Here is a 19,774-nt window from a genome sequence, read left to right on the forward strand (position 1 = left end):
TCTCTCTTTTTTTTAATTATAAAGTTTTACGACTCTTCTGCTTGTGTTCAGTCGCTGCCAAATGCAAATGATGGTGGCTGAAATCTCTTGCTCTAGTAAACTCTGAATAAACAGCCCCTGTTCTCAAAAAAAAAAAAAAAAAATTCAGAAAATGAGAGGATTATTTTTTCTGGGAAAGGTATACTTTGTATGCTCTGGCTATGAAATAATGTCAGTTTTTCCTTTTTTTTTTTTTTGTAATTAAAATAACAGGGAAGTTAAAGAAACCACTGGAGAAGGCAATGGCAACCCACTCCAGTACTCTTCCCTGGAAAACCCCATGGGAGGAGCCGGGTAGGCTGTAGTCCATGGAGTCGCTAAGAGTTGAACACGACTGAGTGGCATCATTTTCACTTTTCACTTTCATGCATTGGAGAAGGAAATGGCAACCCACTCCAGTGTTCTTGCCCGGAGAATCCCAGAAACAGGAGAGTCTGGTGGGCTGCCATCTATGGGGTCGCACAGAGTTGAACACGACTGAAGCGACTTAGCAGCAGCAGCAGTAAAGAAACCATAAAATCAGTTTGGTCACAGTCCTACAATTTTCAAAGCCATGTCCTTTTCTGTACAGCTTTATTAAGAGATAAAGCAGATCTGAGTTTGTGTGAAATAATAGCAAGTTTTATCTAACCTTTCTCTGCTTCATTATTGGCTTTAGTTTATATCTTTGTATTTGAATAGAGAATGCAAATTTTAATAGGCATATGACTTTGTATACAGAGTTTTTGAAATAAGACTAAAAGTACAAAATAATATATCCAGGAGAACTATATTGTATAGGCAAGTTATGTAAATACTGACAGCAAGAAGTGTTTTATTAGGTATGTTCAGGAAATGGGTGTTAGAAAGCTCCATTTTAAATGAGGAAGTTTAGTGGAAGTCTGTGTGAATCTTTGCATTTGTAGTTGATTAAGAAATATCAGTTAGCATTGAATTGTTAGACAGTTATCCTTGTTTCTCAAGCCTTTTTGTGTAACTGAGAGTTGGTATGTGTTACTCGCTCATTCGTGTCTGACTCTTAGGAGCCCCATGGACTGTAGCCTGCCAGGCTCCTCTGTCCATGGGATTTTCCAGGCAAGAATACTGGAGTGGGCATTCCCTTCTCCAGGGGATCTTCCACATGCAGGGATCGAACCTGGGTTTCCCGCATTGTAGGCAAATTCTTTATCATGTGAGCCGATAGGAGGTAAAGTTGCTCGGTCGTGTCCAACTTTTTACGACCCCGTGGACTGTAGCCTACCAGGCTCCTCCCATGGGATTTTCCAGGCAAGAGTACCTGAGTGGGTTGCCATTTCCTTCTCCAGAGGACCTTCCCTACTCAGGGATCGAACCCAGGTCTCCCACATTGTAGGCAGATGCTTTACCGTCTGAGCCACCAGGGAACAGGGATGCTAAGTCAAATACAGAATATAGATAGAATCATTTCTTTCTTTGTCCCAGAGCACCATGCTCTGATGCGAAGAACTGACTCATTTGAAAAGACCCTGATGCTGGGAAAAATTGAAGGTGACAGGAGAAGGGGACAACAGAGGATGAGGTGGTTGGATGGCATCACCGACTCAATGGACATGAGTCTGAGTAATCTCCAGGAGTTGGTGATGGACAGGGAGGCCTGGTGTGCTGCGATTCATGGGGTTGCAAAGAGTCGGACTCGACTGAGGGACTGAACTGAACTGAACTGAACCATGCAATAGTTTTATATACTTTTATTGTAATACTTTTACTCAGCTTGTGTATAGTGGGACCAGAAAGGGAAGCCAGCATAACAGATGGCAATATATTTTGGAGACCTGAACCCTCAGTAAAATAGATCAAATGGGACTGATTTTAGAAGAATTGGCTTTGGGATAGTTAAATTAGAGAGCAATAATAAAGGATGTAGATATGCTAATGATACTTTATTCCCCTTTAGTTTTCATTTATATTGCTGCACTATTTTTTTTTTCTTCAGGAAACATCCACAACATCCAATGATATTTGAATCAGAGAATATGCAAGAGTTCTTCACATCTCTCGTCTCCTATTAATGGAGATTCATGCAGTTGTGAAGAAAAGTAGCTAAATGTTATTTTTTCTGTCTTTCTGTGAGATCACTCAGTCGTGTCTGACTCTTTGCGACCCCATGGACTGTAGCTTTCCAGGCTTCTCCATCCATGGGATTTTTCAGGCAAGAAAAGTGGGTTGCCATTTCCTTCTCCAAAATGTTATTTTTAGACTAAGAGAAATGTTGAGGGTTGGCAGAAACCAACACGATTCTGTAAAGCAGTTATCATTCAATTAAAGAAAAAGAAAAGATTGTGTTAAAGAGGTACTTCTTATAACTGGGAAATAAATTATTACAAATCATTTGGGAAGCCATTTAGCAATATGCACCTAGTAGCTTAAAATATTTGTGTCTTTGACCTAGGAAATCTATTTCTGAGGATTTATCATAAGGAACTAATCCCATTACAGGCAATGGAGTTTATCACAGTACTAATTACTTATATTGAAAAAAATGGGAAACACGAAATGTTCGACTGTCAGGAAATGACTAAGGAAACCACAGTCAATCAACTGTTATGTAGCCATTGAGAATGTTTACTAGGAGTATAAAATAACATGAAAGGTGCTTTTGATATAATTCAGTGAAGAAGCTACTATGGTGTATTCCATATTCAATATGATTACAAATTGGTAAAATATGCTCGGAACAAAGTATATTAACACATAGGCAATGATTTATATTATTTATGTTTAGATGATGAAACTATGTGATTTCACTTTCTTTTTAGAGCAGTTTCAAAATTTTCTTTAATGATTCTATACTATTTAAATAGTGGGGAAAAAGAATGAAATCCTCCTACCCTTCTACTAAAAACATTACTTTCCTTACAGCTTTAAACAGCAGTCATAAAAGTCAGTCTTCAAGCCTTGGAATAAGACTTGCATAAGAATATTATGCAGTATGGATTCTCTACCAGAAGAATTTTTCGTGAGGTAAGGGGTGGGCTGACAAAAACTGACTGTAGGTGTTACATTCTGAAGACACATTTGCCTTTCTCACAAGATTTTGAGAAGCTAGTGTGAATGAGATACCCTTATATTTCAAGACAACTTAACAGTTTTTTAGTAGAGGATGTAAACTGGGTAAAATCTAATTTTAGAAAATTTCTCTGAGGACTTAGACCCTGACTCAATAGCTAAGAGTTAATGTGCTATAGCTTGCCGTACTGGGGACATTCACAACAAAGTAATGTTTTATTTATCATTTAACAAGCTCTTAAATAGATTTGGGGCTTCCTTGGTGGCTCAGATGGTAAAGAATCTGCCTGCAATGTGGGAGACCTGGGTTTGATCCCTGGGTCAGAAAGATCCCCTGGAGAAGAGAATGGATACCCACTCCAGTATTCTCACCTGGAGAATTCCATGAATAGAGAAGTCTTGCTGGGTATAGTCCATGGGGTCGCAAAGAGTCGGACACGACTGAGCAAGAAACACTGAATAGACTTACTTTCTGCCACGCATTGTTTTGAATGCTTTTACAAACCTTAACCCATATAAACCTCATAACAACTCTAAGAGGGACTGCTGTTATTTTTTCCATTTTATATAAAGTAGCTTTAGTATAACACAGAAGACCACTGAGTGGTTCAACTGGACCTAGGCTAAATGTCAGTCTCTCCCCTCCTGTTAGGGAAAGTTCATCCTGCTTAGACCTTTCCCATAAAATAGTAAAGAGCTGGTTAGTATCGGAGATCTCCTTCCCACCTTGCCCTATCTTATATAATAAGCAGTGTGGTGGTTTTGCAACTATTTAATTACCTCCTTGACACTTAGGGAATAAGACTAAAATAAAATATGTGTACTTAGATAGCATCGCTGACTCAGTGGACATGAATTTGAGCAATCTCCTGGAGATAGTGGAGGACAGAGGAGCCTGGTGTACTACAATCCATGGGGTTGCAAAGAGTTGGACATGACTTAGCGATTGAACAACAACTTAGAATTATAATATAGTCAGAAGATATATAAAAAATTGTCTTATCTTTAGGCAAAATGCATGCATAAGTATTATAGTAGAAATGCTGTGGCTGTATATAGAATGAAACACTAATTATTGACTGAGGGGTTCAGTGGGTTTTTACAAAGTGACATTTAGACTGAGCTTTAAAGGATAAAGATGGCTTTTGATGAATGTAGAAGCAGGGCACGTGGGAGGTTGTTTAGCTGAGGAAACAGCAAGAAAAAAGTATTTAAGATAAATTCTTGGGGAGGAGTTTGACACCTGATAAGGAGTTAGCTTTGTTTTGTGCAGAGTTATGAGAAAAGGGGCAGAGGAGAAGTAGAGATAGGTTGAAGGTTTCTAATGATCACAAGGAAATATGTACTGTTAAGTAACATGGAGATCACAAAAGAGCAGTTTTAATGTGTGTTGAGAAAGTAAGAGAGGACAGATAATGAGTTCAACTTTAGATACGAGCAGATTGAGGTGTCGCTAAGATGGTTGTACAGAGATTGTTAAATAGGTGGATGGAAATATGTAGCTGTAACATCAAAGAACAATTAAGGTTGCAGATACAGATTTGTGAATCATTGGAATGGGTTACTATTTGAATTCATGGAAGTTTGCTTACTTATTTATTTGTTTGTATATTCATACATTCAGTAAATATTTGAGTGCCTACTTTATATCAGATGTTGAGCTGGAGACTTGAAGGTAAAAATAGTGAATAAGAAGAACCTAATTCCTATTTGAGGGTGTTTATTCATGGGCTTCCCTGATGGCTCCATGGCAAAGCGTCTGCCTGCGATGCGGGAGACCCGGGTTCGATTCCTGGGTCGGGAAGATCCCCTGGAGAAGGAAATGGCAATCCACTCCAGCACTCTTGCCTGGAAAATCCCATGGACAGAGGAGCCTGATAGGCTACAGTGCACGTGGTCACAAAGAGTCGGACACGACTGAGCGACTTCACTTTCACTTTTCATCCTGGGCATAAATGAGATAGATTTAAACAGAAAATATAGTAAGAAGAAAGAGGGATAAATGACGAATATTACTATATGCTATATATGTATATTTCAGGTTTATTATCATAGCAAAACTTCAGCTTTTCCCAGCAGCAGAATAAAGTACACAGATGGTAGAAGTAGCAGAATAGCAAAAAAAAAAAAAAAAAGAAAAAACTAGTCTTACACTTCGTTTTAGTTTGCTGCTTTCTAGTGTATGACTTCTCTGGGCATTAATTTACCCATCAATAAAGTAAAGTAGATGCCATATATGACCACTGGGTACCGTCCTGATCTAATACATGGGGAGCATGGTTTGATAGTGTTAACATATGCAGTTCTATGTAAATCTTATTAAAATAATAATGAGGTAAATGAAAGGAAGAGGGATAGCCAGTGGTGCAAACTGATAAGTGGACAGCTGAGGGGCTAGGAGAAGACACAATAGCAGCAAAGGGTGTAGAGGTTTTCAAGGAGGGTTGGAGTCTATGATGTATAATGTTAAATAATGCAGAAAGGGTCACTATTGAGGACCCAAGACAAAGCTACTGGACTAGCAGATAGAATTTCATTACAAACTTTTATTAGAGTACTTTTAATGTTGTGGAGAAAGTGCAGATTAGTCAAGTTTTTACATCAAAATTTGTTATGGAACCTACGGAACATATTGAAGCTAATGTTCCACACTTTCGTTTAAGAAGTTCTGAAGTAGGGTTTGGACATCTGGATGTTTCCAAAGCTTCACAGATAATTTTAATATGCATGAAATCTGGGACTGAGAACTACTGGGTTAAGAGGTAGATGATCCTAAAGTGGAGTCAACAGGTAGAATATACCTTTTGAGAACATTTTGTACTCTCTCAAACCGTAACAGGCTTCAGAAGACTGCTTGAGTGAAGTTGCTCAGTCATGTCCGACTCTTTGCGACCCCATGGGCTGTAGCCCACCAGGCTCCTCCATCCATGGGGTTTCCCAGGCAAGAATACTAGAGTGGGTTGCCATTTCCTTCCTTGATAACACAGATGCCTTGTGTTCCTTTTAGGAATGGGGCTTAGAAGTGCAGGAAAAAACAGTTAACAGGTTTCTTTTTACCATGACATTTTTAAAGGGCACTGACTCCTATTGTGAAATATTGTTTGTGTGTATAAATCAGCTTTTGTTGTAATGTTCACTGTGTAGACAGTTCTGTACTGTTTATCTGTCCCAGTTTCCCCTGACAAAATCAGTTAGCACATCAGTTTAGTTCAGTCGCTCAGTCGTGTCCGACTCTTTGCAACCCCATGAATCACAGCACGCCAGGCCTCCCTGTCCATCACCAACTCCTGCAGTTCACTCAGACTCACGTCCATCGAGTCAGTGATGCCATCTAGCCATCTCATCCTTTGTCGTCCCCTTCTCCTCCTGCCCCCCATCCCTCCCAGCATCAGAGTCTTTTCCAATGAGTCAACTCTGCATGAGGTGGCCAAAGGACTGGAGTTTCAGCTTTAGCATCATTCCTTCCAAAGAAATCCCAGGGCTGATCTCCTTCAGAATGGACTGGTTGGATCTCCTTGCAGTCCAAGGGACTCTCAAGAGTCTTCTCCAATACCACAGTTCAAAAGCATCAATTCTTCGGCACTCAGCCTTCGTCACAGTCCAACTCTCACATCCATACATGACCACAGGAAAAACCATAGCCTTGACTAGACGGACCTTAGTCAGCAAAGTAATGTCTCTGCTTTTGAATATACTATCTAGGTTGGTCATAACTTTTCTTCTAAGAAGTAAGTGTCTTTTAATTTCCTGGCTGCAGTCATCATCCACAGTGATTTTGGAGCCCAGAAAAATAAAGTCTGACACTGTTTCCACTGTTTCCCCATCTATTTCCCATGAAGTGATGGGACCAGATGCCATGATCTTCATTTTCTGAATGTTGTGCTTTACGCCAACTTTTTCACTCTCCTCTTTCACTTTCATCAAGAGGCTTTTTAGTTCCTCTTCACTTTCTGCCATAAGGGTGGTGTCATCTGCATATCTGAGGTTATTGATATTTCTCCTGGCAATCTTGATTCCAGCTTGTGTTTCTTCCAGTCCAGCGTTTCTCATGATGTACTCTGCATATAAGTTAAATAAGCAGGGTGACAATATACAGCCTTGACGTACTCCTTTTCCTATTTGGAACCAGTCTGTTGTTCCATGTCCAGTTCTAACTGTTGCTTCCTGACCTGCATACAGATTTCTCAAGAGGCAGGTCAGGTGGTCTGGTATTCCCATCTCTTTCAGAATTTTCCACAGTTTATTGTGATCCACACAGTTAGCACATAGTAGATGATAAATGATTGTCAGTCGAATGAGTATATAAATGTGAAATAGGATATTTACAAAGTACAATTCTGAATAAATCAGTTGATAGGTTTATCACCTCAGTTTTCTCTCTGCTAGCATATAGAATTAAGCAAATTATATAAATCATATGTGACCCTATGTTATGGTTCTCAAATCTTGTGTCATGGTTCTGTCTGTATGTAGGCAAAAGCAATTTTATAAATAAATTTTTGGTTCAATAAACAATAGTGCATATGTTCACATTTCAAGCATATGATAAAAGCAAAATTTGTTATTTCTTTCTACAGAAATAGTTAAATAATTTCTAAATATGATACTGTTCTACTTCAGTTACAAAAGCCACTTTGGAAAACCAGATAATTTTGATGCTAAGAAGCTGGAAAAAAAGAACTGTGTAAGATAGACACTTCCCAAAGTTTAATTATTTTCTTAAACACATACAGGCATGCACACACAAAATATCAGTCTTTTCAGCCTTTTTTTCCTTTACACTGAAACAGTGCTATAAAGTTAATTTTTCTCATTATTTTGATCTATTGTATGTTTGTTTTACATCAGTTTTCTGTTCTCTCTGCCACCATCCAGTAAGGACTTGGAATAATTTCTTTTCTTTATCATGAGTCCCTAAAGAGAGAGAGCACCTACCACTATTGCCAGGCTTTGGTACGTATTGTTTACACTTTTGAAAGTTTCAGGCAAAAATTCATATGTTAGAGTCTTTACTAATACAGGCACAAATTCATCGAAGATTTTAAATTGTGTTCTTTGTAAGGGGATGGCTCTGAATATACCTTTCTTTTTCAATTAAAATAGGGATCTTCCTCTGGAAGAGCAGGCTACAGAGGAAACCAAGAAAAAGATAGAAAAATCAACTGATCAACTGGTAAGAGAAAATTTAGTTAACCAATGTTGTATGAGGATAGAATACTAAATCTAATCAGTTTAATTATCTGCTAAAAGTTTTCTTACCTATGTGGTCATCACTAAATCTTTTTTTCATAATTGGTGTTTGTGTCTCAAAGTTATCATTATAAGCATCCATCCTCACTGTAAGTTAAATTAGTAGATAAGTGAATTAACTTGCCCAGAAACATCACAATAACCAGTTTTAAGATATCTCTTATTTATCTTTTTAAGCAAAATTCAAACAAGATGAACACTATACACATGGCAAGAAAACATACACAAAGAATTTTATTTAGTAAGAAATTTCATTGATTTATTTTGGAAGTTAATTCTTTTTCCTGTTTTTATTTTTACTGTCAGAACCTCCAGTTCTAAATGAATAACTTAATGATACACTAATATAAAGTGCTTGTTACCAGCAACAATAGACTTTATAGTAGATTAAAAGATACAGACACATTTGTGAATGCCATATGTATTTATATTTAGTGAAACCTTGATGAGAGAGATTTGTTTGATAGATTCTTTTTAATGCAATTTTCACTTTCTGCATAGCTTTATACAATGAATGATGTCCACTTGTTAATAAAGTTTATAAAAGTTGTCTGATAACTTAGAAAAATATATTAACATAACTATAGTATTCACTTGCACAAAAACGATCTTCACAACTCAGATAATCACGATGGTGTGATCACTCACCTAGAGCCAGACATCCTGGAATGTGAAGTCAAGTGGGCCTTAGGAAGCATCACTATAAACAAAGCTAGTGGAGGTGATGGAATTCCAGTTGAGCTATTTCAAATCCTGAAAGATGATGCTGTGAAACTGTTGTGCTCAATATGCCAGCAAATTTAGAAAACTCAGCAGTGGCCACAGGACTGGAAAAGGTCAGTTTTCGTTCCAATCCCAAAGAAAGGCAATGCCAAAGAATGCTCAAACTACCGCACAATTGCACTCATCTCACACACTAGTAAAGTAATGCTCAAAATTCTCCAAGCCAGGCTTCAGCAGTATGTGAACCGTGAACTTCCAGATGTTCAGGCTGGTTTAGAAAAGGCAGAGGAACCAGAGATCAAATTGCCAACAGCCACTGGATCACGGAAAGAGCAAGAGAGTTCCAGAAAAACATCTACTTCTGCTTTATTGACTATGCCAAAGCCTTTGACTGTGTGGATCACAACAAACTGTAGAAAATTCTTAAAGAGATGGGAATACCAGAGTACCTGACCTGCCTCTTTAGAAACCTATATGCAGGTCAGGAAGCAACAGTTAGAACTGGACATGGAACAACAGACTGGTTCCAAATAGGAAAAGGAGTACGTCAAGGCTGTATATTGTCACCCTGCTTATTTAACTTATATGCAGAGTACATCATGAGAAACGCTAGGCTGGAAGAAGCACAAGCTGGAATCAACATTGCCGGGAGAAATATCAATAACCTCAGATATGCAGATTATACCACCCTTATGGCAGAAAGTGAAGAGGAACTAAAAAGACTCTTGATGAAAGTGAAAGAGGAGAGTGAAAAAGTTGGCGTAAAGCACAACATTCAGAAAATGAAGATCATGGCATCTGGTCCCATCACTTCATGGCAGATAGAGGGGAAACAGTGGAAACAGTGTCAGACTTTATTTTTCTGGGCTCCAAAATCACTGTGGATGATGACTGCAGCCATGAAATTAAAAGACACTCCTTGGAAGAAAAGTTATGACCAACCTAGATAGCATATTGAAAAGCAGAGGCATTACTTTGCCAACAGAGGTCCGTCTAGTCAAGGCTATGGTTTTTCCAGTAGTCATGTATGGATGGGAGAGTTGGACTGTGAAGAAAGCTGAGAACCGAAGAATTGATGCTTTTGAACTGTGGTGTTGGAGAAGACTCTTGAGAGTCCCTTGGACTGCAAGGAGATCCACCTAGTCCATTCTGAGGAGATCAGCCCTGGGATTTCTTTGGAAGGAATGGTGCTAAAGGTGAAACTCCAGTACTTTGGTCACCTCATGCAAAGAGTTGACTCATTGGAAAAGACTCTGATGCTGGGAGGGATTGGGGGCAGGAGGAGAAGGGGACGACAGAGGATGAGATGGCTGGATGCGTCACTGACTCGATGGATGTGAGTCTGAGTGAACTGCAGGAGTTGGTGATGGACAGGGAGGCCTGGCGTGCTGCGATTCATGGTGTCGCAAAGAGTCGGACACGAGTGAGCAACTGAACTGAACTGAAGGTTATTAAAAGAATGTTGCAGAGAAAATACAACATATGCAAATATACCAAGGGATGTACACTTGGACTAGGGGGACTTGATCTAGAAGAGCCATTTCTAGATACAAATTTCTGAAGACATAGGCAAAGGAGGTAGAAAGTTTAAGTTGAATTAGGCTTAGATGTAAATCTATTTTGCAAAAATAGATTGAGTCCAACTATTTTGACAACTTAAAAATTATAATTGTGTTTATAATAAGATTGTTTAACAAACATGAAGCTTATAGTATTTCCTGCTGAAAAAATTTTATTCATGCCATGATCATACTTGTGTACCAATTTGGTAATTAGTCTTAGATGATTCTGCAATGACTTTTGACTGCAGAATTGATCTTTAATTTGAAATACATGCACTGTTGACAATGATCATTCTTTGTAAAGGTTTGTTTGGTTATTTTTTAGAAGCTTTTTTAAATTTACTTTTTGAAATATTTCATACCTACCAAGAAATTGTAAAAATACAGTGAAGACATATACTCTTTACTGAGATTTAACAAACTGTTGACATTTCCTAAATTTTTGGATGTAAATATAATGAAGTGTACCATAAAATGCAAGACGTATTTGTTTGGTGTTGTGGGTGGTGAAGGAATCTCAGCTTAATGCTCAAACCCAGAAGGGGAGAGGAGGAGGAGTAGTCCTGCATTGGACCTTATTTTTTTTCTGGGTAGTTCCAGGTTTGTTAGAAACCTGCCAGTCAGTGTCACCCCATATCAGTGACTGTTTTGCCTTCTCAGTGACTCTACATGGCCTCTGCAGTAAAAATGTTTTTATATACCTAGGTCAGTGGCTGCATATTCATAATCCCAAAATTTCAGCAGGGTGTAAGAACTGTGGTATCTTGTTAAGGTTTGAAGGAAGGCCATCATCCATCCGTTCCAGGACATTTATTCATTTCTGTTGCCCACTCGTTTCTCACAATTAATGTTAATAGAAAATTCAGCAAGACTTGACTATATAGCTATCAGTTAACTGTTAATTACAGCTTTATTAAGTCTATAAGTATCAGTTCCTGAAATCCCAAGATTATTACTGTTTATTCAACTGTGACTGAATTGAGGTTAGGTGTAGATTATATTAGTCTAATTATTTATAAAGTATTACAACTGCATTCATTTTCAAATTGCTGTATGTAGTAGCTGAATCATTAGTCACATGTAAAAAGCACTATCATCGGAGATAGTTTTCATATTATTTTGTAGAATAACCTATTTAATATTTTAAACTTAGCATTTTTTATGCCTTTAAATGGACCAATTCACTACATGTTGTGTATTTCTCAAGGGCAATCATTTTTTGAGGCTTAACTCACATTTAAGTCTAAAATCATTCATGTTTCCCATCCTGCCACAATAAAAAAAGATATAATTATTCCCATCTTTGAATCTATGCTTTGTTTATAACTTATAAATGTGTTTATAATGGCCTTCCCTATATTAAAGCCTCTTGAGTTTTGATCTTAAACTTCTGGCTATGTTTTACATTCCTTGAGAACAGAGAGAATGTCTTATGGGGATTTTCTGTGGTCTTTCAAAGTGATCACATAGAGCATGGAAAGTTACTTTTAAAAAAATACGTCAACTGGTTTTAATACTGAAGTAAATAAGATCATGAATAATTGTGTAAATTTAAAAAATGTTGTCTAGGACAAACAGGAAAAGGACACACCTACTGATCTTGTCCCTGTTAACCTACTATTAGAAGTGAAGAAATTATTGAATGCAATTAACACTCTACCAAAAGGTGTGGTTCCTCACGTCAAGAAGTTCTTACAAGAAGATTTTTCCTTCCAAACTATGCAGGTAAGATAATAATTTGGTATTTGGGGCAGAAGTATAGCTCTCTATATATGACGTACTGTGTTCCTTGACTGTCACACTACGGTCATACTCACACCACTTCTGACACTAAATGTGTGGGTTTAGTCCCACGCCCATCAATTCTCCAGCATTCTCTGGGTGTCTTACAAGTCACTTCAGTTCTGACACTATTGACCTAGAGTTAGCATCCAATCCCACAATTTAAGAGCCCAGTCTAAGACTGCTCCCCTTCAGATGCCAATCACCTGTCTTCGATTTTCCCAGTACTTCTGACTGGCTGGCTATCCATTGGCCAGTCAGTGAACACTTGTATTCTTAGCCATGATCCCTTTTGAGTGCAGTAATTTGCTAGAACAGCTCACAAAACTCAGGGAAACACATTTATCAGTTAATTACATGATAAAGGATGTGATTTATAGAGGATACAGCTGAACAATCACATGAAGAAGTACATAGGGCAAGGAAGGGTCTCAAGTTCAGGAACTTCTCTCCTTTTGGAGTTGGGGTTCACCATTCTCCTGGCATGTACAAACTGGAAGTTCTTCAAACCCCATAGTCTTAGAATTTTTATAGGGACTTCATCATGTAGGTATGTTGATGTATTAATTATTAATTTACCTTCCAGCTTCCCTCCCCTCTTTAGGGGTATGGTGCTAAAAGTTTCAAATTTCTAATCATGGCTTGATCTATCTGGTGCCCAAGTGTCCATCCAGAAGCCCACCAAGAGTTACCACTTTAGAACAAAAGACATTGTCTTCCCTGTCATCCAGGAAATTCCAAGGGTTTTAGGAGCTGTGTGCCTAGAACCAGAGTCAAAGACCAAATATTGGCAGGAACTGGGGACAGATCAATATTTGTATCTCTTATTACTTTACAATGACCCTTCCTCCCTCTCTCCCGTCCTTTCTTATTCTCTCTCTCCCTTTCCTCTTTCCGTCCTCTTCCCTCCCTTTCTTTCCTTCTTTCTTTACCGTAACAATGACACTAAGTTCTTGAAACTATCTTACACCTTATGAAGGGCTTTGGTTTCAGCTTAGACTTTTATTAATTAAATAAAGTTGATGCTAGCCTTTCAAGAATAATAGTAAGGATGTGGGTTAGTAGCTTATAAGCTGTTACTAGCTTATAAGGTCTAGGGTTGAATTCTAATAATGGGCAACATACTCTTCTGGAAGAGGGAACTGCTTTCAGTTTTCCAAATTTGTAAAATGTTGATGGCTTTTAAAAATATAAAATATAAAGAAAATAATAAGGCTTCTGGATTTTTAGTGAGATAAATATTCTAGAGAATAGATTGTTGATTTGCATCTTATGGTTTTTCTAGATAATTTGTGAAGCTTTTGACACAAGATAGCCATCAGTTTGTAAATTAATGAAATTTCCCAAAGTTAAAGAAAATGATTATCTACTCTTCTTTGTGACAGTTAATTGGGGGAAGGAGACAGAACACCATAGGTGTCCTAAAAAGGCCACATTTACTTTTTCTGTGGAAGAATATATTATTAATTATTTCCATGAAACAAATTAATACTATTATTATTAAAAATTCAAAAAAGCTCTAAAAATATCCAAACACTTTATGTATAATTTTAACCTTAACTGAGGTAATATACCACAAATATGAATTCTGGTTTGAAATTGATGGAATAATGCCACTTTTTCCCTCTCATCTTTTGAAAATCACCTAGAAACCACAATATGAAATATAAATCAGTAGCAATGGCACCTCACTCCAGTACTCTTGCCTGGAAAATTCCATGGATGGAGGAGTCTGGTGGGCTGCCGTCTCTGGGGTCGCGAAGAGTCGGACATGACTGAGTGACTTCACTTTCACGTTTCACTTTCATGCATTGGAAAAGGAAATGGCAACCCACTGCAGTGTTCTTGCCTGGAGAATCCCAGGGACGGGGGAGCCTGGTGGGCTGCTGTCTCTGGGGTCGCACAGAATTGGACACGACTGAAGTGACTTAGCAGCAGCAGCAGCAGCCTTTATTATATAAACAATAGCCAATTAGAAGGTAAGAAGGAAAGAAAAGTACTTCTGATAGCAAGAAAAAAGATAAAATACCCAGGAAAAAACTTAAGAAGTACACAAGAAATAAATTGGTGTTTCTCAAAGTTTTTTCTAAGCCACTTATATGAACCTGTTCTGACCCGCATACTAGTCTCAAAGAATGAAAATCTCTGGGGGTAGCTCTGGGAATCTACATTGTAGCAGGTACCCCGAAACACCTATTTTTTCACATTTAAGTTTAGAAATAAATACTGTATTAAAACAATAAGTAAAAATGTCTAAGACTCTATTAAAAAGTAAGATATGAAGACCTGAATGGGAAGCAATAGATATAGGAAGACATGGTGTGATAGAGATGCCAATTTTCCTGAAATTAAAATTTACAAATATCACAAAATTCCGAGAAAAATAACAAGAGGGTTTTCTATTTACTAAAAGCTAATTCTAAAGTTCAAATCAGAAATTAAAGGAAGAATAGCCAAGAAAATTATTAAAGCATTGTAGAAACAAAGGGCTGGGAGTTTGCCAGTTTTAACTTACTATGAAGCTCTAATAACTAAAAGATTGTGTTACTTGCTCTTGACTCTACAGACAAGTCTGGAAAATACAAGAGAAATTCCAGAAGTAGACCCAAATATATTCAGGAATTTTTTGTATAAGATAACAAGAATTGATAATACTAAAGGGGAAATGAACCAATCAGCAGTCCCAGAGGGAGATTTTAACACAGCTGTCTTAATAAGTGATAGAACATGAACACAAAGCTAGTAGAACTGTGTAGCAAACTTAGTCTAATTTATTTGGTGTAATTCATTTATATATATGTAACATTGAACCCAACAGTGACAAGAAATATATTCTTTTTAAATACACATAGAATATTTATAAAAATTGACCATGTGCTAGTTCATAAAGCAAGTCTCTTCAAATTTCAAAGAATCAAAACATGCAGAGCATGTTCTCTAACATTTGTACAATTGATTTAGAAATTAGTTACAGATACACAGACTAGAAAATCATTGTTCTTAAATTAAGATATATACCTCTAATCTAGTTAATCTAGGGGTCAAGGAAGCCAGCATATTGGACATTAGATACATTTTGGAACTAAAATATATGAAAAACGTGTATCATAATTTTGTGTTATTAGATAAAAGCTGTGCTGCAAGGATTATTTGTAGCTTGAAATGCATATAGTAGAAAAAGAAGTAAGGTTGAATACCAGTCATCTAAACAAAGTTCAAGAGTTTGAAGAAAGAACAGCAAATTAAAAGCAGAGTTTAAAAAAAGAATAAAGATAGACAAATCTAGTGAAATAGAATAAAACAAAAGCCTGGTAAGAATGTTAGAAAAAAGGCAAAAATAACCAAACTCATAAATAAATGAACATGAAAGCTTCAATACAAATTCCATAACCATCTATTTTGTCTGAAGGGGATTAAGAGATACAGACTTACAGCTGTAAGATAAATAAGTCAAGGGGATATAATATATACCTAAGGAATATAGTCAATAATTTTATAACTGGTACAATGGTGAGTGGTATAATGATGAATGGTAACTGGTGTTATTGCAGTCATCATTTTATGAGGATGTCATAAGATAAATGTCAAATCACTATGTTGTGTACCTGAAATATGTTTATTATAAGTCAGTACAGAATTCTGCTACTTACAATGGCTGCCTGGGTTGGTTTCAGGCAGCCTTCTTTTGAGAAGAACTAGAAAAACAAGGCAGAATCTTTCTTAGTAATGATTATTTGTGCTTTTCTTACAGATCACTTAATTCAGCTAGGGATTGAGATGATTTGAAGTTTAACTTCTGTTCTATGAAGTATCTGTTTGTGGCTTACCCTTTGTAGCAGATACTACAGGCAGATGCCCTGCCCATACTCCTTGGCCCCTTGAATCATTTCAGTATACTCTGGACAGTTTCTAATTTTCAATATCTACATCTCTATGTTTCAGGCTTTTTTTTTTTTTTTCCTGAAACTGCATGCATGCGTGCTTAGTCACTCAGTCATGTTCAGCTCTTTGCAACCCCATGGACTGTAGCCCAGCAGTCTTATCTGTCTATGGGATTTTCCAGGAAGAATACTGTGAGCAGGTTGCCATTTCTTAGGATCTACCCACCCAGGGATTGAACCCACGTGTCCTGAGTCTGCTTCATTGGCAAAAATATTCTTTACCACTGTGCCACCTGGAACTGCAGAAAGCTATAATTCTCACAGAATTTTAGAGATCTCAAGGAATTAGGTCTCTCCCTGACCTCAGAAAGCACACTATCAATAAGCCTTGGGAATTACTATATAAAAAATCCCAGTTCTCTCTCTCCTTAAGTTGAATAACACTGAGGTTGAATTTTTCAATGGTTTCTGTTGTATTAACCCTAGTCAGCCACTGTGGTAACTAGCTTAATAACACAACTGTTAATTTAAAGCCTGCTTTCTCTTCCCTGATTCCCTTCTTCACTCCACTACCATTGTTCTCTGCACCTCTCAAATAAAGTACTTGCATATCTTTGTGTTAGGGTCTGTTTCCAATTGGAACCAAAACAGACACTTTTACTCTAAGGGTAAATTTCTTCAGGATTCTAACCAAAAGAATAAGGTGTTTACCAGGGACCCTGTTCTTGGTAGGTCATACACTCCCGATTTCCCTCCCAGCTCTGCAGCTTTGCTGAAAGCTTTGCCTAGCATTTCAACCTCTCAGCCACAACTGAATACAGCAGTTGCATTAAGAAAAAAAAAGTGACTGCAAAATCAGTCTCTTGTCTCTTGGCCTTCCTCCTCTCTTGCACATTGGCCCCATAGATTTTCGTGCCTTGGTAGTCCATTGCTTTCAAAATTAAAAAAAAAAAAAATTGTACTTTATCCAGCTTTTTAAAGTTCTGATTGAGAGTATTGCTGTGAAACTACGTAAACTGTTTGGCAAAGGTAGAGCTTCAGTGTTATATTTTATATACCTTTTCAGATTCAAGAGATATTCTTGAGTACATGGTTGGATAGATGAGTCTGAAATTCAGATGATAGTTCTGAGCTCAAAATATAAATTTGAAAACTGTCAATGTGTAGACGCTATTTAAAAAGATGATGCTGTATTACTTTATCTAGGGATGTGTTTTGATAGAGCAAATTGAATGTTATGGAGACTGAAGTAAAGTATCTCGTTAACCTAGGAGAACAGGAGAATATTGGAAACTGGAAACTGAGTTAAAGTATAGATTAAATTTCCCCCATAGATAGTAGTAAATCATTAAACAAAGAATGTAATTTAAGCCAAGCACTTTAGGGTACAAAGCATTGGGGAATGGACACAAAGATAAGACATAGGTCTTCCTTTATTTCATCCATGTAAGCAACAAACTATGGTACATAATTTATATATTAACTTGGTTTCAATTAGATGACAGCATAAGATGATTTGCCCTGGTGTTGGTATTTTTAAAGCAACCTTCCTGCATACTAGAGTTTTAGGGCTGGAAAGAAGTTTTTAGCTATGTTAGAGAATAGAAGGTATCAGAAGGAAGTGGGATTATGACTTTCCCCTGAAGTAGGAGTGGACATTACCGATTCTTTTGCAAAGTTGGTATTTAGTATTTTTAGGAAGTAGTTATAAAGATTTGTCAAATCCTTAAAAACAAACAAATATAAGAACAGTTTTATCTAGGTTGTGTGGATTTTTTAAGGTCTCTTTATTCTTTAGACTTTCTATGATGAGTGTATATTATTTGTTTAATAAAAATAAATGTTGATATTTGTTGTAACTTAAGGAAATTTTTGACCAAATTATTTTTCACAGAGAGAAGTTGTAGCCAGTAGCCGGAATGGGGAGGAAATTGTTCCTGCTTTGACCTTACGTTTCTTAATAACACGACTGGAAGCAGCACTTAGGAACATTCAAGCTACTAATTATACTGTAAGTATTTTCTTTTGGAAGTTTGAAATAGTGGATTTGACAACATTTTTCAATGAGAGAGCATCCAGTATATGCTTATTTTAAGGTGTAGGCCAATTTGTATTTTCCTTACTTACCTCTAGAAATACATATAAATTGATTTCTTGCATTTGTCTTGTACTTTCTCATGACCTCATGTACTTTTTAATGAGCCTATTCTAGTTTCTTTTCCTACCATAAAATTGTTCATCTTAAATAGAGAACCTTGAGCTAGTGTAAATGGGCTTTCCCAATTAGACATGAGATATGAACTTCAAAAACTGCTTCTTCCTTTCCTCCTGATTAATAGACATCTCCTCTTTTTACTGATATTTCTTTCTTTAATTGAAGTATAGTTATTTTACAGTGTGTTAATTTCTGTTGTACAGCAAAATGATTTGGTTGTATGTACTTTTTTAATATTCTTTTCTGTTATGATTTATCTCAGGATATTGAGTACAGTTCCTTGTACTATACAATAGGAACTTTTGTTTATCCTTTCTATACGTAATTCTACTGATATTTCTGTATTTGTAAAAATTAGAACATCTTTTATCTGTGTAATCATGTGAGATACAATTGACAAGACATACATTTGAGGTCAAATGATACTTTAGAAATAGAAAAAAATCTGAGGAAATGTAAACATTGCTTCAAAAATAAGAACCAATAGAATAGGACATAAAAGGAAAAGGCAGTTCTTTGAATAACTGGGTCAGTAAAGTAAACTAAGTTTTGCATACATGTAGAAGATGGATTAGAGTTATCTTCAAGCAAGGACTACCCAGACTTCAAACAAAGCAGCCTGAGACACCACTCCCATATTATAATAGTGTACACAGAGATGGAAAAATGATCTTTGTTTTAGGACTTTCAGGACATGTTCTAAGAGGTGATATATATACTGCTGCTGCTGCTAAGTTGCTTCAGTCGTGTCCGACTCTGTGCGACCCCATAGACGGCGGCCTACCAGGCTCCCCCGTCCCTGGGGTTCTCCAGGCAAGAATACTGGAGTGGGTTGCCATTTCCTCCTCCAGTACATGAAAGTGAAAAGTGAAAGTGAAGTCGCTCAGTTGTGTCCGACTCTTAGTGACCCCATGGACTGCAGCCTACCAGGCTCCTCCGTCCATGGTATTTTCCAGGCAAAGGTACTGGAGTGGGGTACCATTGCCTTCTCTGATACTCTGTCTAAACTGTAACAAAATTCCAGACTCACAGAAGAAACTTCCTGATGTTCAGCATAAGTTGCATCTCTGGCACAGTCTAAGCACAGTGAGCCACACCTGTTGGAGGACAATGGGAACACTCTTGAAATCCAGATTTCCAGACACCAGCCAAGGGTCAGACTTGCAAGCAGGCCTTTCAAAGGATAACATTCTCAGACCAGATATGATAAGGTTTTTTATGTATAGGTGTGTATAGGTGTCTGCCGTTTTGTCACAAGTGTATATGTTTGTAACCACTGCTGCAATCATGATAAAAGA

General features: G+C 37.2%; 1 protein-coding gene across 20 annotated transcripts in view; it reads left to right on the forward strand.

The window, feature by feature from the left end:
* Positions 1-19,774, forward strand: part of DZIP3 (DAZ interacting zinc finger protein 3) — a 119,461-nt gene that overhangs the window by 13,405 nt on the left and 86,282 nt on the right. For 14 of the 20 annotated variants that reach the window (XM_069552867.1, XM_069552895.1, XM_069552738.1 and 11 more), the window contains 4 exons: positions 2,917-3,018; positions 8,167-8,236; positions 12,168-12,323; positions 18,156-18,272. In XM_069552867.1, the coding sequence (XP_069408968.1) occupies positions 2,987-3,018; positions 8,167-8,236; positions 12,168-12,323; positions 18,156-18,272 (375 nt within the window). In that variant the 5' untranslated portion in view covers positions 2,917-2,986. Of the gene's footprint in view, positions 1-1,343; positions 1,546-2,916; positions 3,019-8,166; positions 8,237-12,167; positions 12,324-18,155; positions 18,273-19,774 lie in introns of those variants that run through there. The other 6 variants (XM_069552800.1, XM_069552785.1, XM_069552902.1 and 3 more) reach the window with 3 other exon arrangements.

The sequence above is a fragment of the Ovis canadensis genome, chromosome 1, assembly GCF_042477335.2.
Source record: "Ovis canadensis isolate MfBH-ARS-UI-01 breed Bighorn chromosome 1, ARS-UI_OviCan_v2, whole genome shotgun sequence".
Classification (NCBI taxonomy): domain Eukaryota; kingdom Metazoa; phylum Chordata; class Mammalia; order Artiodactyla; family Bovidae; genus Ovis; species Ovis canadensis.